Source organism: Geotrypetes seraphini, chromosome 14 (assembly GCF_902459505.1).
Source record: "Geotrypetes seraphini chromosome 14, aGeoSer1.1, whole genome shotgun sequence".
Taxonomy (NCBI): Eukaryota; Metazoa; Chordata; class Amphibia; order Gymnophiona; family Dermophiidae; genus Geotrypetes; species Geotrypetes seraphini.
Window position 1 is genome coordinate 61820028 of NC_047097.1, and position 25142 is coordinate 61845169.

General features: G+C 42.1%; 1 protein-coding gene across 2 annotated transcripts in view; it reads right to left on the bottom strand.

Annotated features, from left to right (window-relative positions):
* The window catches only part of NDUFV1 (NADH:ubiquinone oxidoreductase core subunit V1), a 37707-nt gene extending 13300 nt beyond the window's left edge, over positions 1-24407 (bottom strand). Inside the window, exons 1-7 of one of the 2 annotated variants that reach the window (XM_033920458.1) lie at positions 24252-24407; positions 11369-11478; positions 9491-9573; positions 8137-8307; positions 6063-6246; positions 5129-5318; positions 2494-2706 (exon numbers count right to left, since the gene is read on the bottom strand). In XM_033920458.1, coding sequence (XP_033776349.1) covers positions 2494-2706; positions 5129-5318; positions 6063-6246; positions 8137-8307; positions 9491-9573; positions 11369-11461 — 934 coding nt within the window. In that variant the 5' untranslated portion in view covers positions 11462-11478; positions 24252-24407. The other variant, XM_033920459.1, reaches the window with a different exon arrangement.
* Between the last annotated feature and the right edge of the window lie 735 nt (positions 24408-25142).

A 25142-nucleotide genomic window follows, 5' to 3' on the forward strand; every position in this document is an offset into this window, starting at 1 on the left:
TCAGAACTTACAGTGTAAAATCAAACAAAGAAAAGTCAGAATCCTGGTCAAACCCCTGCGGCGTACCACAAGGATCTCCACTATCCCCTACCCTCTTCAATCTCTACACCGCTTCCCTAGGAACGCATCTGGACAATTTGGGCATAACCACCTATAGTTATGCTGATGACATCACCATCCTCATCCCATTTGACCACTCTAAACCGACCATGACAGACAAACTTCACCAAACACTTGAAACAGTCACAACCTGGATGGAAAAACACAAACTTAAACTCAACCAAGACAAAACCAAATTCATCCTTCTCGAAAATGACAAGGTCCAAACCACAACCAATTTAGAAATAAACGCAATCAAATACCCAATCCAAACCACCATTAAACTACTTGGCATGACCATAGACAGATGCTGCACTATGCAACCGCAGATAAACAAAACAATTCAGAAATCATTCGCTGTCATGAGAAATCTGAGACAAGTCCGAAAATTCTTTGAAAGAACACAATTCCAACTTATAGTACAATCACTAATACTAGGTATATTGGACTACTGCAACATCCTCTTCCTTCCCTGCCCTGTAACCACGATTAAACAACTCCAAACAATCCAAAATACAGCTGTGAGACTCATCTACTCATTGAGAAAACACGACCACATCACTGAAGCCTTCATCAACTCACATTGGCTTCCAATCCAAGAAAGAATCCAATTCAAATTCTACTGCTTACTATTTAAAACCCTACACGGAGACAGCCCATCATACCTGAACAATCGCCTCATCCAAGCACCCACTACCAGACACAGAAAAACACACTCCCCATTCATACCCCCCCCAATCAAAGAAGTAAAAAGAAAAAAACTACACGACGGCCTCCTAGCCACCCAAGCCGCAAGGCTGGATAACCAGATCTCCAACCTTCTGATGACCACTCCAGACTATAGGACGTTCAGAAAAGAAATAAAAACCACACTTTTCAAGAAATTCCTGAAACAGCAATAACATCACGACCTCTTAGTAACTCTAAAACCGACATCTGATCTACCCATTACTGCTCTAACAACAACAAAAGAACCTCCACTATGACCAACTATTAATTCTCTTACAAACCACCTCACCCTCAACAACCCGTTTATGTTTATAAAATCTACAATCAATGTAACTCTGTATTTCTAAATTAACCTTTTGTAATCCGCCTTGAACCGCAAGGTAATGGCGGAATAGAAATCCCTAATGTAATGTAATGTAATGTAATGTAATGTTTATATGGCACCCTTTTTGCGAAGTTCGCAGCAGTGCCCTAGGTGTCCCACTACTGTGTAAAAAACTGAAAAAATATATCTGTTGTATCATCAATTAAATCATATATAATCTGTTGTCTAAATTATAGTAGTATCATAGCCGCGGCTAGACGTCCAACTAGCTTATAATCACAATTGGTATCAAACTTTCAATACCTTGTGGATCTTCATTATAATTATTACAATTATTTGTATGGACCTTCAGAAAGCATTCAGACCAACACAGCTGATTGCTTATAATCTTCGTCGGTCCAGCCTTTATTAATGCTTAATATAATTTTCTTATGTGTATTTCTCTTTAAATTTGTAATAAAATATAGCTTAAGGAACCTCACTTAACTTAGATAGGAAGAATTCACTATAAGTTAAGTGAGGTTCCTTAAGCTATATTTTATTACAAATTTAAAGAGAAATACACATAAGAAAATTATATTAAGCATTAATAAAGGCTGGACCGACGAAGATTATAAGCAATCAGCTGTGTTGGTCTGAATGCTTTCTGAAGGTCCATACAAATAATTGTAATAATTATAATGAAGATCCACAAGGTATTGAAAGTTTGATACCAATTGTGATTATAAGCTAGTTGGACGTCTAGCCGCGGCTATGATACTACTGTGTTGGCATGTCTGGATGTCCAGTCCATTACTTTGCTGGCCCCTCCCACGTCCAATAGGTCTTGTTCTGTGCGTTTTTGACTTGGATGAATTTTTGGATGAAAATGGGGTTATAACGACAGACGACTTAGCGGTCTGGCCGATCAAACGGCTGGACGTATACTTGGACGATTTTCGAAAACAAAAAATGGTCTGAGGCCTTTCCTAATTGCCACAGATTATCTAACCTTTTATGGAACATGCCCAGTCTTACATTTTGAATAGTATTTGTGTTTTGATTTTTGTAAACTGTTGGTTGTGAATTTTGTTTTTGGGTTTGCTGTTCAAAAAGAACAAGCCTTTCCTTGCTAAACTCATGCAGTGTTTGTGTGTGAGAAAAGCTTGTACTGTTGCTGCCTGGGCTGTACTCGCACCGTAGTGGGGCAGAGCGTACAAAAGATGGTTCCACTGCCGTCGCCCACGCTGCACCTGCTGTAACTGTCAGCCTAGCTCATTTCCCTAATAATAAATTCAGGATAACTGTTGGGAGATAAGTGCTCTGTGTTTAGGGTGTCATGCAGGAGATGGGGGGCTCACCGGCATGTCTTTCTATCAGCTCCTTCAGTGGGATGGACATCTCCTCCTCCACCGTGCACGGATGGTTAACGTGACCCGAGATGTTGAATAGTTTCGTTCCAGAGTTCCTTTCCCGGCCAAACCCAGCAAACCAGGTGCCCCCTCGCCGGCAGATTGTGGGAGCCACGGCCACCGTCTCAACATTTGCCACAGTTGTGGGACAGCCAAAAACACCTGGAATTAAAAAAAAAAAAATATGCAGGATTTTTAATGATATCCCTGCCCAGCTAGCGCAGCAGAAACAAGAGAAAGCCGTCAGCCAAAAGAAAGCGGGCTGCAGAAACTGCTGAGGAAAAAGAGGGGTAAGCAGAGGAAACAGACCACGTAACATCTAATAGAATGCTAAAGCAGAACAGAACATCTGCTGCCGTCCTTACATTTTCCAAACCAGAAGCTTTTGATGCAGGGCTCCAGATTATGGCCCAAAATTGCAATACGCAGGCAATTTCAACACAACTTGAACCCTCTGCATACAATGCATAATGAACTCGCAAGAATGAGTAGAAACACCCACTCTTTTATACATGAGAAACAGCCCCCAAATTAGCAGCTCTAAGGTCATCCTAAAGCAGAGAAACCTAACATTGCTTAGTCATTTTTGACTTTGAGCTGCTCGCTGAATGTCTGCTCCAAGTTTTCGCATGACTCATGAGAACTCGGGGTAGCCATTCAGCGAGAGGCTCAGTGCCTGGCAGGAGTGAGGAAAGGTTGCTCATGCTCAGTACACCATTGGGCCATGAGAACTCGAGTCCACCATTCAGGGAGGGGCTCAGCGCGGGGCAGAAGTGCAGAAAGTTCGCTCCTGCCCAGTACACCGCTGGACCACCAGGGATTCAAAAAGGTACGTGGGGGGAGGCAGAAGGGAGGTAAAAAATATTGACAGAGTTGGCCGGGATAGGAGGTATCCCTCTGGTTCCAGCCCACTAGGTTATACAGCAGGCCATCAGGAGAGAGGTGGGAGAGGAAACAGGACAGGGAGGGGAGCTGGGTGCAGAGCCTGGCAGGGAGGGCCAGGGGGAAAGGGTGGAGAGCCTGGTAGGGCAGGGAGGGAGGGGGGCTGGGTACAGAACCTGGCAGGGAGGGAGGGGGGAAAGCCTGGCGGGGTAGAGAGGAGGGGGCTTGGTACAGAACCTGGCAAGAAGGGGAGATGAGTGTAGAGCCTGGAAGGGAAAGGAGCGAGGGAGGGGAGCAGGGCACACCCCCTCGCCATCTTATATTCGAGTCAACCTTTTTTCTTTTTTGGGGGGGAGGGAAGGGTACCTCTTCTTATACTCAGATCAACTTATATTCGAGTATACTGTATACGAGTTTTCTCCTAAAGTATTTTTTTAAATATTAAAAAATAAACCCACCTAAATATCTGCAATCCAATCAAACAAGATAGATATTAGAGTTATCATTATGACCAATCAATGCATATAGTAATAAATGAAGGACATGGTAAATATTATAACTTTATTAAACAGGTTAAAAAACCTCTTATACAGCAAGCTATTCCAGATCAAGACCACACTTGTTGCTTCAATCATATGTACCTCCATTAAAGAATATCATACTTAAAAGTGTCTATTATCATCCACCTCAGTGACTAAATTTACATAAAATTCTGTGTGTCACAACATCAAAAATCACTTATTTGCTTCAGAAGTCTAGCACTGGGAACACAGAAAAACACATGATACCCACACAAAAAGATGGTTGTGAGATGGCGTTTTGGCAGCACTGGTGTGCCTACTTCCGGGGTTGTAATAACTTTCAATCTTCAGGGGATCGCATATTCAGATTGCTAATACATTTAATTTAATGCGGTGTCTTATATACCACTAAATCTCCCAAAGGATTCAAAGCAGTTTACAAAACAATTAAACTGACTTAAGTAATGGCCCAAAATCTAATCAGGTACTTTGAATTTCCCTCTCTGTCCCAATGGGCTCACAATCTAACTAGAGCACCTATGAAAGAAATAATTACTTACACTTATCTGTATAAAGAGAAGGAAGAGGGAAAAGATAATATAATAAATTCAATACTATAGGTACGTAAAAGGCACAACCAAAGGGAAAACTTCAATATCAAAGAACCCCAAAGAAAAATCCTAAAACTAAAAAGCAGGAACAAAATAGCAAAATAAAAAAGCCCAACAAAAATAAAGCAATAAGAAATCTAAAAATATTTTATGTTACACTTATTGTGAGTTTTAAAAATAAAGATTTATAAAAAAAGAAATCTAAAAATAAAATAAAAATAACCCCAGTCATTCTCACTACCCTGTCTCAGTCCACTTCTAATTCCATGTCCCCAATCGAGCCAAGCCAGCCCAAGCCTGTACCACAAAAGCTACTCCACTGAAAACAAGCCTAACCACTGCAAAACGCGGATGGCATTGATAGATATTAAAGTTACTACTCTGACCCACCTTGTTTGATTGGATTTTTTTTTTTTTTTTTTTAAATAGCCCCTATGTTGGCCAATAGTACAGAGACGCTTTTTTGTGGCATTCTAACAATCTGGTTACTCCCAAAAGCACTGCTTAAAGGTTGTCACATGGACAGTTTCTGCAGAGGTCATCTTGGTGCAACAAAAGAGGAATTCATACCAACATCTGCAGGGAAGGGTGGCTTCAGACGTGGCTTGCCCTGCTTCCCTTCAATGGACTCAATCAGTGCCGTCTCCTCGCCACAGATATATGCGCCTGCACCTCGCATCACAAAAACATCAAAGTCATAGCCAGAATTGCATGCATTCTTTCCAATGAGACCTGCGTGGTATGCTTCCTGGATTGCCATCTGTTGGTAGAAAGCGGGAGTGTCATGCATAGTAGAGTTATCTCAATCCGTTTTCAGAGTGTAACACACTAAACTCCTAAAAATAGGCTGATGTTAGATCGAGTAGGTCTCTATAGACAATTTTTGTGGAGACTATGGATCTCAAGTGCCCGTGGTTTTCGCCATTAGAACCAGTCTTGGCTTCCGGGTGGCCGGGTTGAAAATCACACCCGAGCTAAGTATTATACTATATTATAAACAAGAGTCCCCGGCAGGGATACAAGTACATATATATGCATAAATTATACAATGCTATCTTTATAGGAGCCCATAGAGGCAATAGTATTTAGAGACAAATATTAAAAGTCAATACATAAAATAAAATTTAAAACTTAAAAATTAAAAAGAGGCATTTTGGACCGATGATAGCCTGCATTTAGGTTATTAGCCAAGACTGGTTCTAACGGAGTAAACCGCAGGCACTTGAGATCCATATTCTCCACAACAATTGTCTATAGAGACCTGCTCGATCTAGCATCAGACTATTTTTACGCATAGCAGAGTGCAATACAGTACGAGAGCATCACTCTCCTCCTCCAGCCATTTCCAGAGCCACTTCCCTTGCAGGCCCGAAGCTTTTTACAGATATACTGAAATGAAGGCAAATCCAGTCCAAATATGTATGCCTAACCTGTAACCCGTTCTGATCTCGTTGGGGACAACGGGATAGAAAATGAATTAAATAAATAAAAGCCCCTCCCTCACCTGCAAGTTGGAAGCCTCATTATAGAATTCTCCCCGAACGTAGATGTAAGCAGCGCGGGCACCCATACTGTGCCCCGCAACCAAGCAGCCCTCCACAAGCTTGTGGGGATCATGGCGCAAGATCTCACGATCCTTACAGGTCCCCGGTTCCCCTTCATCAGCATTCACCACCAGGTACTTGGGCCTGGGGACAAAGAGAAAAACACAAATATGTTGGGGTTTGTTGAAAACACACATAACAAGATATTTACGTTAAAATGCTACAGCCTCAAATTAGTTTAACAGCCTTCTTTCATCTATGAGCCCTTTCACAGTGATATGTGATACTGAGGATTATCTGATGTTTACACTGTTTCTTGTTCTTTATTATTTTCATTACTTTTTTCTCCTTAAGGACTTTGACAAAGGCTAAGGTTCTCCGAAACACAGACCATGTCGGGTCCAATATATGTTACCATCTCTAGTTGTCTGTGGTATTTCTGTGGCTATGTATTATTTTGCTGCACACATGGATTATCAATTTTGATGGTCGTATATGTTTTTATATTTGGACATTTACCGTATTTTTTGCTCCATAAGACACACTTTTTCCTCCCCAAAAGTGGATGGAAATAAGGGTGGGTCTTATGGAGCGAATACCCTGCGAGAACTGATGACAACCATTCAGGGAGCGTGCGGGACCAGGCAAGCACGGGAAAAGCTCGCGCCTGCCTGGTGTGCTGCTCTACCGCAAGAGATCAGGAAGCAGCTGTCCAGCAAACAGAAGGGCAGGAGCGCGGAAAGCTCCTACCGATACAGAGCTGGAATTAAAAAAAAGTTTACGGGGGGGGGGGGGGGGAGGCGGCAGCCCTGCCTGCTGATACAGCACTGGAATTAAAAAAAGGTACTGGGGGGAGGGGTGTCTGCCACTAGGCCACCAGAGGGGAGACAGGATACACCATTGGTTCAGAATTTTTTTTTTCTTCCTCTACAGATAGGTGCGTTTTATAGCGTGAAAAATACAGTAATTCCAATACATTTTTAAAATCAACCTATTTTTCCTGTTCCACTCTTTGTTGTTTTTGGATTACCAGTACATCTGTGGAACACAGGTCCTCCTTTTTTCATTTTGGTTGTTGGTGGTAGGTGGTGTACATCGCACCCTGGGGATTGACTCTGAAGGCGTGGAAATGTATATGGGCTTTACTGTGAGAAGAAAGCCCTGTCCTCTGCAGACTGCACTACAGAATCCATGAGGGAAGAGAGTGCAAGCGTCAGGGGGAGGCAGTGTTTGCGGGAGGGGGGGGGCGATGCTGGTTCGCGGGCAGGAGGACTCAAGTCAACGCACGGTTTGTGAGTCACAATTTGTGAAAATGTTTTGCTTGTCTTGCAAAACACTCGCAAACTGCATTACTCGCAAACCGAGATTTGACTGTATTTTGAAATTTCAAACACCATACATAAGGATTTTTTAGGCGGTATATCAAATGCAAAAAACTTGAAACTAGATAATATTCTGCCTTCATGTGCTATTTTTTTTTACTTAATCCCCTTATTTCCTTACTCCTGTTACTTTCTCTTATCTATCTAAACATTCTACCTTTGCTTATAACCCCAGGCTGTCTAATAAAACACAAACATTCTATAGTAGACTAAAATCCTCTAAATGAAAATTGAGTGGGTAGCAATTCTCTATCCTATTGCCTTAACCTCTATATTCATTTTATTTTTTTTATGAATTGTAGTTAAACCAGTGTCTTTCTTGTGTCTTGTAATGTCATAGTTTTAAAATGTGTGTTTTTTTTTTTATTTAACCCTGTTTTTATTATTATTTGTAAATCGCATTGGAATATGATATTGCGATCAAATGAAATTTTTAAATAAACTTGAAACTTTATTGTGCATTGCAATGTAGCACACTATACTGTACTTTGTATTGTTATTTGAATATTTCTACTGCTGTAATGGTAATTTACTAATGAAATGAAAACTTGTACTCTACACTGTTTGTTTGGATTTATTTACTGCCTTTTGAAGAAATTCACTATAGACAGTGTAAAGCAACAATAAGTCAAATAGAAGCACAGACAATTACCTGCCATCGGATGGTTTGTTCATGAAACTCCACTTGAGGCCAGTGGGAAAGCCGGCGCCACCTCTCCCCCGTAAGCCTGATATTTTTATTTCATTCAAGGTCCAGTCAATTCCTTTCAGTAGGATTTCTTTAGTTTTATACCAGTCACCACGACTTTGTGCTCCCTTCAACCTAGAGAGGAAACAGCAAGGCGAGGGGGGGGAATTAAATAAATAAAAATCAATCTAGTCACAAGTTCTATTAATTGTAGCGGTCCAAAACAAAAAGAGGCATCTCTGTAGGCTGTAGAGAAAGTGGTTTATTTATTTTATTATTCTATGCGGATTACAAATTATTCAGGTACTCAAGTACTTTTCCCTATCTGTCCTGGTGGGCTCACACTATCTAATGTACCTGGAATACTGGGGATTAAGTGACTTGCTCAGGATCACAAGGAGCAGTGTAAGATTTGAACCCACAACCCCAGGGTGATGGGGCTATAGCTATAACCACTGCACCACCCCTGCCTCCTGGACCTCTCCACTGTACTTACTTTTTAAAGCCTGGTGGTCTAGTGGTGAAGCAGGGCAGGAGTGATCATCTTACGCTCCTGCCACATGCAGAGTCGGGAACAAAAATGGCTGCCACGAGTTCCCAGTTCTGCACAGGGCAGGAGGGTAGGAAGATCGCTCCTGCACTGCTTCACTGCTAGACCACCAAGTTTTAAAAAGTAAGTAAAAGGAGAGGTCCATGAGGCGGGAGTGGGTCACCCAGATGAAAACTGCAAATAGCCCCAAAGCCACGAGTTCTGAACCTGCGAATATGGAGGGGGATGTTAAAAGAGTGAGTGGTTAGGGCTAAGAAAAGAGGAACAATGGGTGTGAAGAAATCTTGAATCTTCAGCTACCCGAAAGGGTGATGCACAAAGATAGTGGCATGGAATGTTGCTACTCTTTGGGTTTTTGCCAGGTACTAGTGACCTGGATTGGATGGACCATTGGTCTGACCCAGTAAAGCTATCCTTATGTAAAGATGGAAGACAGTGATATTCTACAGACAATCAGGCTGGCAGCTATAATACATCTTTGGCATTGTGGGTAGAAATGTCTAGGAGGACAGAATGAGCCAGTTGATCTTTCTTTTTTGTTTCAATCCTCTACTACATTAATATGAGAATATCAACACGGTCCGATGTATAATTACCCTTGGACTTATTAATTCTGAATGACTCAATGGACTGGTATGGGATTATGGATTAATGGCACATCTAGACTAGATGGTAAGGGGATCAGCACATGAGTACAGTGATATTCAGATCTGGAGGAAAACAGACCCTGGTAAGAACTGAAGGTTAAATAAAGTCAGGCAGCGCTACCTCCAGTCATGGCGCCCATAGAGATTTGTGAATATCCGATCCTCGTCATTCAAAGGTCCAAATTTTGTTTTCTTTGGAGGAGCCTAGAAAATACCAAAGAAAAATAAAATGAGAGAATTAAACTACCTAAACAAACTATTTTTTAACATTTATTTTATGTATATATGATGACAATGCAACATATTAACAATAATGCTTATACTACTATTAATCATTTTCATAGGGCTACCAAATATACACAGTGCTGTACATATTACTGTGCTTTCTGCCCCTAGTGGGCTCACAATCTAAGTTTCGTACTTGGGGCAATGGAGGGTTAAGTGATCCACCCAGGGTCACAAGGAGATGCAGTGGAACTTGAACCCAGTTCCCCAGCACCTCTCGTCTACTGTACTAACCGTTAGAGCTACTAAAGTTACTGAAATACAGCAATAAAACTTTTGGGTCATAAAAGTGTATTTGATCATGTCACTCCATTGTTTTTACATTATAATGAGTTACCTATAGTATTCAGGTTTCAATTCAAAATTTTAATCTTGACACACAAATCATTTCATTTACAACAACCAACTCATTTCGATTCTTTAACTATTCCTTGTTCTCCACTGTGAACATTAAGATCATTACAAGATGACAGGTTAGTAACACCATCAGTCAAAAGGACCAAGTAGGAATTTACCCGTTCTAAAGCATTTCTTTACCTAGCACCTAGTTTATGGAACTAGCTTCCTAGTCCTATTTGTTTGGAACAGAATGTAAAGGCTTTAAAAACACTTTTGAAAACATATTGTTTTAGTTTAGCCTTTGGATGTCATATTCTTCAAAATGATTGTATCTACCGACACAGCAAGATGGAATTGTAATTTTTTTTCTTTAGTTAGGTCTGTCCTGTATTTAAAGGAATCCTTTTAATATTGTTTTACCTGATATTTTTTTAATTGTAATCAGCTGTAATATGCTATGGTAGTATATCAAATTTTAATAAACATTAAGGTAATCATTTTATAAGAAGTACATAAGAACATAAGAATAACCTTACTGGGTCCATGAAGCCCAGTAGCCCATTCTCACTGTGGCCAATCCAGGTCCCTAGTACCTGGCCAAAACCCAAAGAGAAGCAACATTCCAGCATCTCAAAGAATAGCAAGATTCTGGAACCCCAAAGAGTAGCAACATTCCAGCATCTCAAAGAATAGCAAGATTCTGGAACCCCAAAGAGTAGCAACATTCCATGCTACCGATCCAAGGCAAGCAGTGACTTCCCTGTGTCTTTCTTAATAACAAGACTATGGACTTTTCCTCCAGGAACTTGTCCAAACCTTTCTTAAAACTAGCTACGCTATCCGCTCTTACCACATCCTCTGGCAACGCCATGTTTAGCTCAAACTCTGCCCTAGAACATGCCTATACTACACTTGGGTACAAATATATGTTATGCACAAAGAACTGGATTCTCTAAATGTTGCCAATATTGACGGTCGCTGCCGATCTCGTGTCGATCACGCAACAGAGCCGTTTAGGGAATTGTGTTTCTGGGAAAGATAGGTGCCGGAAATGTAGGCTAGGATTTTCAAGGCCTACATTTCTGGAACCTATCTTTGCCACAAATCGCGCCTAACGCCACTTCCGGCATTAGTCATACCTATAGTGGCGTTAAGACACCAGTAGGCACCTCCAGAGGCACGATTCTGGCGCCTTTTATTTAGGCGCCAGTAGGCACTTTAAATTTGACATTGCTTGCCATTTGAAATGGCATTTCCCAATTAAATTAGGCACCATTTATAGAATTTTCCTCAAAGTAATTTTATAAGAGGCATATTATGGGCACAGGCTCTCTTATAGGACTTACTTCCTTTAGGTATAAACGTACTTGCTCACCTGTTGTGGGGCAGAGGATGTGAAACGTACAAGCGACAGCACAGCTCCCTGCGAGGGATACTGGGATCGGAGAGCCTGTCTCACTACAAACATTTTGCCCAAGGTTCACTCTATAGGGATGGAAAGGAAAGAAAAAGCAAATGTTTCCAGTTAACAAAAAAGGCTCTCTTAGATTACTGCTGCTACCAATGGGGAGACCAAAGTATTACAGGAGAAGAAAGACCAGCAGAATGCACTATGATAAGCCAAGCAGGAGAATCAAATCAATCAAAGCACAGCATACATTAGCAGTTATCAACAGGGCAGTCAGAGGGCCAGGAATGCTTTTAGCTCTCTCTTTCTTTCCAGGTTAATTTGATAGAAGACCGATTCAAAAAGGTGATGAACTTGTTTCTTGTTTATTATACTTAAAATTTGAATAAATATAAAGGGCTAGATTCACTAAGCAAACCGATTGTGTACCGATCGGTTTGCGACTGCGACCCTGACCCGATTCGCTAACCTCATGGCCGATCCGATTCCAATCCGCGCATGCAAATGAGGGTAAGTGGAATGCAAAGCAGGAAGGACGCGATTCACTAAACTTTTTCAGCAAAACCCAACTGGGCTGGCCGATCCAAAAAGAAGCGACTGGTGGGGACCAGTCGCTCACGACCTTTCCTGCTCTCTGCCGACTTCTCCTGCCCTGCTTAGTCCCGACTCTCCTTCCTTCATGCCGCCCTGCTCAGCCCCGACTCTGCTTTTCCTTCCTTCATGCCGCCCTGCTCAGCCCCAACTCTCCTTCCTTCATGCCGCCCCTACACTCTCCTGCTCTGCCTCCCTTCCCTGCAGCGCGAGCCCGTGGTTTAGCAAACACATGCACAGACCGTCTACAAAGTAGACGGTCTGCGCATGCATCGGGATCGCTACCTAGTGATCTGTGTCGGCGGATGGAGGCGTGCCTTCGATCTCCCCCATTTGAATATTCTTCCTTCCTGACTCAATCAGCCCTGCCCTGATCGGACATGATCAGGCAGGTTAGTGAATTGGGCCCAAAGTTGTTTTTTTTTTTTTTAAAAAAGGTGATGAAGAGGCCTTTTCTTTCACCCAGGGTGGCTGTCCTTCATATCCACTTCTTGCAACAGTGCTGCATATTAGTGTTGGGGAGGGGCAAAGATGAAACAGAAAATGGACAATCTTTCCACTACGTGGTGCTCAGTTTTGAGCATCCATCCTCGAAAGAACATCCATTCGCAATATATTTATAACCTCTGCTTGTCCCATAGCTTTCTTGAACACAGAAACAGACAATGACAGTTGGCAGGAACCATATGGCCCAACCGGTCTTCCTATCTGTACCAACTGATCTGCTCTGCAATCCCTTCTTCCTCAGATCCTCACAAATGTAGTTAAAGCTGGCTTTCAACTGTATAAATGTTGCCATTTTAAAATCTCCTGCTCTATGTAGATTTTGTTTGCACAAATTCACAGTGTGCACTGTGCGGTCCAATTTACTCTGACAAAAGGAGTTGAGTTGGAGGCGTGTTAGGGAGGGGTCTGGTATTTAACTAGTTAGTGTGATATTCAGCACTAATCAACTAAATTTAGCCAGATAAAGCTGGCACTGCTTTGGCTTCTTAAGATAGCAGATAATTCTGCCCATGGCAATGATATAGTGGAACTAGAAAACCCCATAGAAGGGGAAGCAAAATGATAAAGGGGATGAGGCGACTTCCTCGTGAAGAAAAGCTAAAGAGATTATCTCTTCTGCTTGGAGAAGAGTTGATGGAGAGCAGATATGATAAATGTTTTATAAAATCATGAGGTATGAAATGGATAACTAGGGAATGGTTAATGTTGCCTTTTCAAACAGTACTAAGACGAGGAATCATTCCAAAATACTAATAGGTAGCACATTTAAAATAAACTGGAAAGCGTATTTTTTTTTCCTCTCACTCCATAACTAAGCTGTGGAATTTGTCACCATAAGATGTGGTGAAAGCCATAGAGAAAGTATGTCTTACCAGATAATTCTCTTTGGGCTCCTTTTACTAAGCTGCGATAACGTTTTTAGCACACGCAGGATTTTAGCGCGCTAAACCCGCGCTACGCGACTAGAACTGACACCAGCTCAAAGCTGGCGTTAAGGTCTAGCGTCGCTAAAACCGCTATCGCAGCTTATTAAAAGGAGCCCTTTTATCTTTAGTTAGCGACAGCATTCTGCACAAATGAATGTTATCCCTTCCTACCAGCAGATGGAGGTAGACAGAACTGAATTATGCCAGTGACGTCTTAGGTATTAAGTCGAGGTGCTCCCTGAACAATTACATTAGTGACTTTTAGTCCGCCATTACCTTGCGGTTCAAGGCGGATTACATAAGAGGTTATCTGGACATTTCCAGAAGAGTTACATAGTTGAGCAGGTTACTTCTGGGGTTTGAAATGATACAATCCTAGATGTATCTGCACAAGCAGCAGAAGGCCCCTCTATAGCACACTCATGCCTTATCAACCACTGTAGCTGCAATGATAAACACCATGTAATAAAATTTTATTTATTTATTTATTTTTTGGTCCTGGGTAATAAACATTCTTTCTTAATTGCCTATGCCAGGGGTAAGCAATTCCGGTCCTTGAGATCCATAGGCAGGTCAGGTTTTCAGGATATCCACAATAAATATGGCAAGAGATAGATTTGCATCTCAAGGAGGCAGTGCATGCAAATCCATCTCATACTCCCTTCTATCAAAAACTTCACTGGTTGCCGGTAGAGTCCAGAATTCTGTTTAAGTTTTCTTGTATTTGCTACAAAGCAGTTTTGGGGATGTTACCAGACTATCTTGCTTCCCATTTCGCTTTGAATTATCTCAACAAGAGTGCATGCAGAATAAATCTATTCAACTATCCCCCTTTAAAATCCTGCCAATATAAGAAGTTTTTTTGACAAATTTTTTTCCTTCCAGGCCGCCAAACTGAATATGTGGCTAGGAAAACCTATCTTAGAGGCCACTTCTTATTTTAATTGTAGGAAAACATTAGAGACCCGTCTATTTGACATCCTAGTATTACAACTGTTTAATTCACTTTTGTTTCTTAACTGATGCATTTCAATTCCAACTGATTCTTAATTGATGTATTCCAATTTTAATTGACTGTTTTTATTATGCGATTTCAATTTTATTAATTGTATGTATTTTATCTTGTTGTGAACCACTTTGAACCTTTTCTGGTATAGCGGTATACAAAAATAAATTATTATTATTCATTGTGGATATCCTGAAAACCTGACCTACCTGTGGCTCTTGAGGACCAGAATTGCCTACTCCTAGATTATGCAACAAAAGTATAGAAAATGGTGATTATTTATCTCAAACTTTGTTTTTGTAACCAGGACACTGATATTTTGAAATTTACCTTTTTTGCAGAACATTCCAGATTGATTCCAAGCTGAGTAAACTTAGGGCCCTTTTTACTAAGGCACAGTAGGGTATACCACACGGCAAACAATACCGCAGGCACGCCACACTTCTTACTGCAGTAAAAATATTTACTATGTGGCAATTCAGGCAGTAAGGCTTACAGTAGCTGTGGGTGGAGATGAGTGGACAAAAGGGTGTGCTGTGAGTTTGTGTACCCACAATACACTGGTGTGCTGCGGTAAAGGTACACAGAGCTTCTTACCAATGGATTAGCACAGGAGCGTTTACTGCCTGCAAAAAGACAGGCAGTAAGGGCTTTTTAGATGTGCTTCTTGGCAGACAAGCTGAGACATGCTTTTTTTTTTAAAATTGCATTTCAAATTTACCATATCGCCAATCCATAGAGATATGGGGAAATATAGAAATAACAACAATCCCAAAATACAAGTTTAAACACAGATAAGTGCACAGTACAAGATTATAATTAAAGCAGTAAGTGGAAGAAAAGTATGATTTGGGCTCATTAAAAGGTGCAATGCTTGAGAAGTAGTTGAGATCAGTATGGGGTTCAACCCCATAAGACGTGCCTCACACCAATACTTCTGAGCACATAAAGGCGATTGAAAGAGGCTATTACAACCAGAAAATATCCTTTAAAGAATGGAAAAAGGGATCCAAATTGGCCGTGACCGTTTGAGAGCTGAGAGATGCCTCGGATTGCTCTCTTTGATTTCTTTACTTTGCAGTGGGTAAAATTACTTGATGCCAAAGAGAAGGGGCAGGAGCGTTGCTGGAGTCTTGCAACACCCAGAAGCCACTTCCTTCGGCAGGATTGATGAAATTTTGAGGCGCCTCCAAGCAGTGTCAGTTTTGTTGGAGGCCAGCCCACAGGAGATGCCGGCAGTGAGCGGGGCTGGAGCAGACGTCCTTGGGTTTGAAATCTCTCTGAGCCTCGGTGTCAGAGCTTCACCTCCTCAGCCACAGGGAACCAGCTCGCCGCGGGTCAAAGAAACGCCAATGGAAGGCATGTGTCCTTCCCGGGAGACCAGGTTGATATCATTGGCAGGCTTGGTACTGGACTCTCCTCAAAGTCAGGAGAGTGTAAAGGGTGATCCTGTGGCGGTTCTATCGATGGAAGGTGAACAACATTCGGATTGAGACCAACAAGATGGAAACTTAAATGGTGAGCGATCTACAGCTGTGCAGAAAGAGATTTTTATTCTTATTAAACCTCCCACAATTTTTAGAAGGGAAAATAAATGAACAAAAAGAGGAATTAAAAGGTTTAAAATTGGAATTGAATTCCACCTGGAATACTGTGTGCAATTCTGGAGGCCGCATTATCGCAAGGATGTGCTGAGATTGGAGTCGGTGCAAAGAATGGCCACCCGGATGGTCTCGGGACTCAAGGATCTACCATACGAAAAACGGCTTGACAAATTACAGCTATACTCGCTCGAGGAGCGCAGAGAGAGGGGGGACATGATCGAGACGTTCAAGTATCTTACGGGCCGCATCGAGGCGGAGGAAGATATCTTCTTTTTCAAGGGTCCCACGACAACAAGAGGGCATCCGTTGAAAATCAGGGGCGGGAAACTACGAGGTGACACCAGGAAATTCTTTTTCACTGAAAGAGTGGTTGATCGCTGGAATAGTCTTCCACTACAGGTGATTGAGGCCAGCAGCATGCCTGATTTTAAGGCCAAATGGGATCGGCACATGGGATCTATTCACAGGGCAAAGGTAGGGGAGGGACATTAAGGTGGGCAGACTAGATGGGCCGTGGGCCCTTATCTGCCGTCTATTTCTATGTTTATGTTTCAGATTTGGCAGGTATTAAGCAAATTCAAATGGAGACTCTGATCTTAAATATTCCTGAAGAAATTATACATCCTTTTACACAGGTTTATTATTTACCAACAAAAGAACAAGATTAGCAGATTTTAGATCAAGGTCAACAAAATCAACAATTAGATTTATCAGTTATTTTGGAATCCTCCGATAAAGACCTAGCCAAACCTACAACCTTATTGTTTATGGTGGCATTATTGCCAGATAAGATTTGGATTATGAAATTGTTCTTTAAAAAATAGAAACAAAGATTTTCTGGACTTAAAATTCAAATATTTCCTGATGTATCGCGTGAAACTCAAAAAAGGAGGCGTCGATATCTGCTTTTGAAAACAGGAGTCACATTGATTGGAGGAATCTTCTTTCTGGGATATCCTTGTAAATGCATAGTTAAATATCGTTCAATATAATGTGTGTGTTTTTTTAACCTTGCCAATTAACTACTTTTCTATCTTTGAAACGCCTCAAAGGAAAAGGAACTTTGAGCTCTAATGAAAGAACTTTGACATCCTGGTTCAGCTTCTTGGATGATCAGTTTACCTCATTTTTCTAGAGGTTCCTTATAACGTCCTAGTGTAAATCTTGGATCCTAATTTGTGGACTTGAGATTGATTTAAGTTAAATATTGCCTTAGTATTTTTTAAAGGAAGGATTTTTCCTTTTCTATACAATCTGTTAAATGCTTGATATATATTTGAAATATGATAAATAAAATAAAATAAGAATGGAAAAAGGAGCCCAATGAAGAAAATAAGAAGAAACAAAAGCACTGGTAAGTTAGAGGCAAAGCTAAACAAGAATATGAAGAACAATTTACCAAAGAGGCAAAAACTCATAGTAACAATTTTTTTAGATACATCAAAAGCAGAAAACTTGTGAGGGAATCTGTGGGACCTTTGGATGATAAAGGAGCAAAAGAGGCACTCAGGGAGGATAAAGCCATAGCGGAGAGACTGAATGAATTCTTTGCTTCGGTCTTCACAGAAGATGTAAGAAATCTACCTGAACCGGAAATGGTTTTTAAGGGTGATGAGGCGGAGGAATAGAAAGAAATCTTGGTGAACCTGGAAGATGCACTAAGCCAAAATGACAAGTTCTGATCTACTTATCTCAAAAAAGATTTAGCAGGACTAGAAAAAGTTCAAAGAGTGACCAAGATGATAAAGGGGATGGAACTCCTCTTGTATAAGGATAGACTAAAAAGGTTAGGGCTCTTCAGCTTGGAAAAGAGATGGCTAAAGGGAGATAAGATCAAGTCCACAAAATTCTGAGTGGTGTAGAATGAGTACAAGTGGAACGATTTTTTACTGCATCAAGATTTACAAAGACTACAGGACACTCTTATGAAGTTACAGAGTAATACTTTTAAAACCAATAGGAAGAAATATTTTTTCACTCAGAGAAGAGTTAAGCTCTGGATTGCATTGCCAGAAGATGTGGTAAGAGCAATTAATGTAGCTGGTTCTAGAAAAAGTTTGGACAAATTCCTGGAGGAAAAGTCCATAGTCTGCTGTTGAGACAGATATGGGAAGGTAGCATGGAATGCTGCTACCATTTTGGTTTTTGCCAGGTACTTGTGACTTGGATTGTCCTCCGAGAAGATGGGATACTTGGTCTGACTCAGTAAAGCTATTCTTATGTTCTTATCTTTACATCTACCAGTATATGAGAGAGGAATTGAAGAAATCTGCCGGTGTTAAGTTTGCTGTGAATCATTGAAATAATTTTAAATGGTCTAGATTCTTAGGCAATCCAGATTTTTGGACTTGATAGTAAGCTATAGTACCTTTCATTTCTAGTCTGCTAGTTAACAAGATGACTGCAAAATGATCCGATTCTCCAACCAGCCCGATAGCAAGATTATTGACTATTAACCTACATTCATCTATAGGATGAAAAATATCCATATCCAAGTAGCTGGTCTTCTTTATCTCAACTGTTTAATGTAAAGCCAGTGTTATCACTATAGTGAGAAAATCATTTTCTAGAACATTTAGGAATTAGGAGGAAGTGGTCTGAACTTTGGAGGAAGCAGTCGTGGTTCCTGCATCACAACAACGTGACCGCTCACACCGCCATCAAAATTCACAAATTTTGCGCAAAAAACGTGATGACAGTTATTCCCCAGCCACCTCCTGACTTGGCCCCTGCTGACTTGTTTCCTAAACTTAAATCCACACTGAAAGGAAAGCAATTCAACACCATTGAAGACATAAAGTAAAATTTGATGCAGCAACTTTTGGCGATTCCTTAAGATGAATTTAAGGACTGTTTCCAGAAGTGGAAACGATTTTGGGAAAAGTGTATACGTAGGGAAGGGGAGCCAATGAAATAAGTTGTAAGATTGTTTAATAAATCTTTATAAAATTAGTCCTGGAACTTTTTAAACAGACCTCGTATATAGCTTTTGCTCTAGCTTTGGATAAAAAATGATCTTCTCAGCTTCCTTTTCAACCAAAAAATGATGAATCAACCTCAAAACTATCACTATATTTTTTTACTGCAGCGGAAAAGGTCTCTGTGTTCAGAAACTGTTCTAGACTATAAATCAGAAATCCAAAGGCTTGCATGTCCAGCAGTCTATTTGTGGGGTTGACTTTAGTTGCAGTTCCATTTAAAGCAAAATGGTCCTACCATATATCTCATCCCAGAAACAAAGAGAGACCGCAGGGCCACACAGTTCCCACTCATAGCTGTCAGCTCTGCCCCAGAAGAAGTAATGTCAGAGGTGGGTGGGACAGGCAGCCTCAAACAGGAACCGTGCAGCCTCGTGGACAGTTTTGGTTGTTAGCCCGTCTTTGTTCTTCTCTGATAGGTACACTACATGTTTTTTTTCATAGTTCACTTTTATTTACTATACCACAAATAATACAAGATATAAGTGGTTTAAATTAAAGATTTATTTAAAAAAGGAAGAAAATGAAACCACAAAACAAAAGGGAAGCTTAGATTACAATGATTTAATTAATAGAAGGGAAGAATTTTGAGGAGTCAAGTTAGTAGTCATATTAAGATGCAAAATGAAGGGAGGGATTGATTGAAAAGAGACAAAACAAATAAGTAGTGCCCCGAAGTATTAACGGGGACTACTACTATTATTGTTTCTATAGTGCTACCAGACATACACAGCGCTGTACAGAGTCACGAAGGAGACAGTTCCTGGACAACTTGTGATGGTAATGAATAAGCTACAATGAAATCATGTGTATTTAATAAAGCCTTAAGAATTTTTTTAATGATAATTCAGAATAGAGAATGACACGGGGAGCGATCCCCGCAGCGAACCGCTGCGTGGCTGCGGTTTGGCTGCGGGTTATGGTGACCTCATTAGCAAATCGCCGCAGATGCGGGGACAAATCCTTTCACCGCCCGCAAAAACGGTGAATAGATTTGTCCCCGCAGGCCAATGTCCCCCCTTCTAGGAACCGCTATTTACCTGTGTTTCACCTGCACGTTGCCGCATTGACTCCGCCCCCCAATATACTGGCTCCTCATTTGTCAGATCAACCCTTCCTGCCAATAGAACCCGCCACCCCCCCCCCCCCGACGATCGCCGGCAGGAAGGTGCTCAGCCCTTCATGCCGACAGAACCAGCCCTCCCCAACGATCGCGGCAGGAGGGTACCCATCCCCTCCTGCCTACCCCAACCCCCCCCCAACGGCCCTCCCGACGATCGCAGCAGGAGGATATCCAACCCCTCCTGCCAGCTCCCCAACAGCCCCCCTATGATCACTGGTAGGAGGGTGCCCAACCCCTCCTGCCGGCCCCCCCAATGGCCCCCTATATCGCCAATAGGAGGGTGCCCAACCCCTCCTGCTGGACCCTCCCCCAACAAACCCCGCCATCCCGAAACACCACCCTTAGTCTTACTTTCCAAGTTGGACCGGACAGCTCCTCGCTCGTCTGGCCTGCCGGCGATCTTAGGGGAGGCCATTGGGAGGACCGGCAGGAGGGGTTGGGTACCCTTCTGCTGCGATTGTCGGGAGGGCCGTTGGGGGGGTCTACAGGAGGGGTTGGGTGCCCTCCTGCCGTGATCGCTGGGGGGAGGGGAGACTTGCAGCCGTAGCCGCGGTCACTATGCTAATCACGATTAGCATAGTGACCGCAATTAGGTACACGATTAGGTACACGATTTGCCACGATTAGGTACAGCGGCCGCGTCTACTTACCATGTAGGCTAACATTGTAAGCATTAAAAGTACATGTCGTGTTTGTTTTTGTATAGTTATTAACAAATATTTAACTAAGTTTTAAAGTTTTAAAGAATGTTTCCTTTATACGTAAATAAAGAAAAGTATTTAAAATCGTACCCGTTTGAGGCTTTTATATATGCAGCGGTGACGGTGATGGGGCGGTGAATGGGGTGGCAGTGGCGGTGACGGGGCGGTGAAGGGAATGGCGGTGACGGGGCGGTGCAGAGGATGGTGAGACGGGGACGGGGCGGTGACGGGGACCAATTTTTTCACCGTGTCATTCTCTAATTCAGAACAGATCTAAAGGAAGAAATTCCATAATGAGGCTGCAACTACATGAAAGCAAGAGAAATGAGCAGAATGTGAGCGGATTTGCAAGATAGGAGGGACAACCAATAGTGTTGATGGGCAGAACAAAAAAATGCACAATAGGGTGGAAGGGATAAGGAAACTAAAAAGAAATTATGGCATACCAGAATGCAATTAATATGTGGTAGCTGCCCACTGTTACCGCAAGAGCATTTACCACCCCCACCTCTTATTTAGGAGGTGCTAAGTGTTCCTACATTAACTGAGCATTACAATTACCACACACAAGTTCTTCACTCTTACATGCTCCCTGAAAGAAAAATTCAGTAATGCTCGGTTTAACACATGGAAACAGGCAAACTACCACTAAATCCCTTAACATGGTCACGCAGTAGCTTGTTTTACATTACATTAGTGATTTCTATTCCGCCATTACCTTGCAGTTCAAGGCGGATTACATAAGAATTGTTAGGATATTAAGAAGTACATAAGGAATAGTCTGAACATTTTCTAATTTGCTAAGGAGTGAGAATTGTTATGATATTGAAAAGTACATAAGTAATTTATTTAATAAAGTGTGGAGCCCATGTATTTCTTCTTTTCTGAGATTTCCTTACACATCCAGAGTGGGTGGGTGGAGGGAGGGAAGTGTATTTTGAGGATTAAAATTACTTAATTATAATATTATAGTCACATATGTTTTATTGTATTAATAATTGGGAGGAGGGTGGGAGAAAATGATTGTTTTATGTATTACTTGTGTAATTAATAGTGCGTTTTATGCATTATTTTATGTTCAATTATTTGTATTGCACTGTCAAAGTTAAAAAATAAAGTACATAAGGAATAGTCTGAACATTTTCTAATTTGCTAAGGAGTAGATAGTATTGCAGGTGAAGTTAAGTGCTTAACACCCCTTTTTACTAAAAAGACACCTCAGGAACAGAGAAATAACTACTGCAACTGAATGTAATGCACTTTGAGCTACTATTGTATATTAAACTATACCTACTGCTCACTGCTTTGGATGAATCTCTTCATAAAGGTGCTTAATAAATCACAATAAATGCATACATACATGAGCTCAACCCAAATTCCCATATCTAGAAAAAAATGGTGATTGTTATCTTACAGTCTGGGAATGTGAAACAGGAAAAAGACCTTCCAATAAAATTAGGAGTGCAGAAATTTAAGGGGTCTTTTACTAAGGCGCACTAGCCGATTTAGCGTGCGCTAAATTGGCTAGCGTGCTTTAATAAAAGAGGGGGTTAGTTCTTGAGGGTCACAGACATGTCAGGTTTTCAGAACATTTCTAATGAACGTACAAGAGATAGTTCTGCATACAATGAAAGTAGCATGCATGCACATTCTTTAGGACATTCTGAAAACCTGACCTGTCATAGCCTTTGAGGACTGAATGTGTGTTTTCTGAGGTTTGCAAGCCACCTGGATTGGTAAGTGTCAGAAACCAAGTACCCAGCTAGATGCATCATTAGTTTGACTACAACTAGAAAAGGACACCAGAAAAGTCAAGAAAGGGATAAAGAGCATCCAATTCACAGACTACTTTAATTAATAATGCAACATAGAGGAGATAACTGGCTAGTCTCCACTAGGAACACGATAGAGTGAACATAGTAGAGATACCCAGAATTGCTGAGGATATGATAAAGTACAGATAATTGGAATTATCAGGATGCATGTAAATCTAAGATGAACACAGACTATGATATAGGTATTATTTGCGCAAATAAGTAGGATTTAGTATGAACATAGTACACTATACTAGTAATATATGTATATATGCATAGGATGATTGATTATGATATAAATGTGCCTATACACTTCTCCCTCCGTATTCGCTGTGATAGGGAATTAACAGAACCGCAAATACCGAAAAACCGCAAAAACTTTTTCATGTGTTATTCGCTATTTTCTATTAAAAACCATCGTGAATATGGTGAAACCTCAAACAACATGGTGGGAGACCTGGCCTGTTCCTGAAGGAGAGGCAAAACACGGTGAAGAAAGTGCCGGGAATCGGCGATCTTCTCTGTAAATGCTTGGAATCAGTGATTTCTCTATGCAAACCGACGTAATTGAGGGGGGGGGGGGGGTGAGGAGCCAGTCAGCTAAAACTCGCAAATAATCGAAACCGTGAATGCTGAAACCGCGAACACGGAGGGAGAAGGGTACTGAAAACCATCTCAGAACTCTGTATTGCAACACCATTACAGAAGCTCATGTAAACCTCTCTGAATTGACTCCCCAGTCATTAATAGCCATATAGCTTTCAATAAACAATACATTACTACAGCGTTTCTTATAATACCAAGGGTTATTAATACAGTCTAGAACTTTGCAGGAATAACTATCCACAGCCACTTCTCAAGTTTAAGGACTAGAGAGTTGCACGGGGACAGAAATCCCACCTGTCCCCACCAGGATTCTCTCCGTCCCCGCAAGGAATTACCTCCACCCTGCCCGTCCCTATAAAAAGTAGCAATTACTTCTGACAGGATCATCAATTCCACAGTTTCTTTTGCTGTTTTCCTTGTGGAATCTCTTTGGTGGAACCCTTTTTTTGTTTTCTGTTCAGGTAATTAACTTATAAACCCCCCTCTTTTACTAAGGCCGACGTGCCCATTATATGATATGGACGAACCCTGCTTCCAAAGCCTTCCATCCCCGTGGGAGTCTCGTTGGCTTTGGGGGGGGGGGTCCCCGTGGGATTCCCGAGGTCCAGAGGGGGGTCCCCGTGGGAGTCCCGTGGGTTAGGGGGATTCCCGCGGGACTCCCGCTCTCGTGCAGACCTCTATTAAGGACCATCTTTTCGTTTGTTTTAGGCTTTCCCAACTAACGAGGTCTCAAATTGCGCTGCAAAGCCTCAGGTCGTACCACGAGAATACCTACATCTGGACGGTCTCTCTAGAGCAGGGCATGACAAGCGAAGCGATCCACGCTCATATCTGGCACAAACATGGTTTTATTACGATCACAGCGACAGAGGCCAAGTCGCCCTTATTCGGCTGCTCTTGCCCACGCATTCGGGGAGCGGGACACCGGCCCTAATCTCTCTCACTCAAACTCAACCCCCCGCCCCCCCCCGCCATCCTACTGTCAAACTCATACCCGAGGTCGCCCGACACCGACCCCCGCAGCTTTCCTGCTCCGGTGTCCCGACCCCTGTGACACTAGCCGCTTATGCGTCCCGCTTTGCCGGAAACAGGAAGTTGCGTCAGACGGCAACGACGCGTTGGAAAATTTACGTCAGAGGGGGGGGCGCGGGACGTCGAGAGGGAGAGCGGTGGGGGTGCGTCGCAGCGGGCGAGTTCGAAGAGAACTGCTCGGGAACGGGGTTTGAGGGGGGGGGGAGGACGGAAGCAGTGCCTGCGGGGCTCCCGTACGAGCGAATTAATCCCTTCCCCCCGTCCAAGGTTCTCCGAGACGGCCGAGGAACGCCTCCTCCTCCTCCCCCACCCTCTCCCGCCATAATTCAGCGCAGCCGCCTTTGCTCACTGACGCACGCGCGGGCCAGCAGCAGAGGTCACCTCAACCACTGGCGCATGCGTGTGGCGCCTTGCACGTGCATCGTCGACCCCCCTGGTACGGAGCAAGTGCGCTGACGTCTCTGTGGTAGTTTTGGTACCATAATGGAAAGTCAAGGGCTTAATATACCGCCAAAGTGATTCTTAAATATGCCATGCAGCTATTTTCTCTGTTCCTATTGGGTTCACAATCTATTTTTGTACCTGGGTCAATGGATAGTTAAGTGATCTGCCCAGAGCAGAAGGAGCTGTAGTGGGGATTAAAAAAAATCAAACTGAGAATTACCAGTGAAAGTACATAAGAAGAAAAACTTTAGGCAATATACCGCAAGAGAAATAAAAAAATAAAAGAAATACCAGGAATACTGGCAATGTGACTAGATCAGGTGCAATCCAGAAACATAAAACTGTATTAAAATAAAGATAAAAACACATCTTAAAAGATCATAAGAACATAAGAATTGCCATCTTTGGA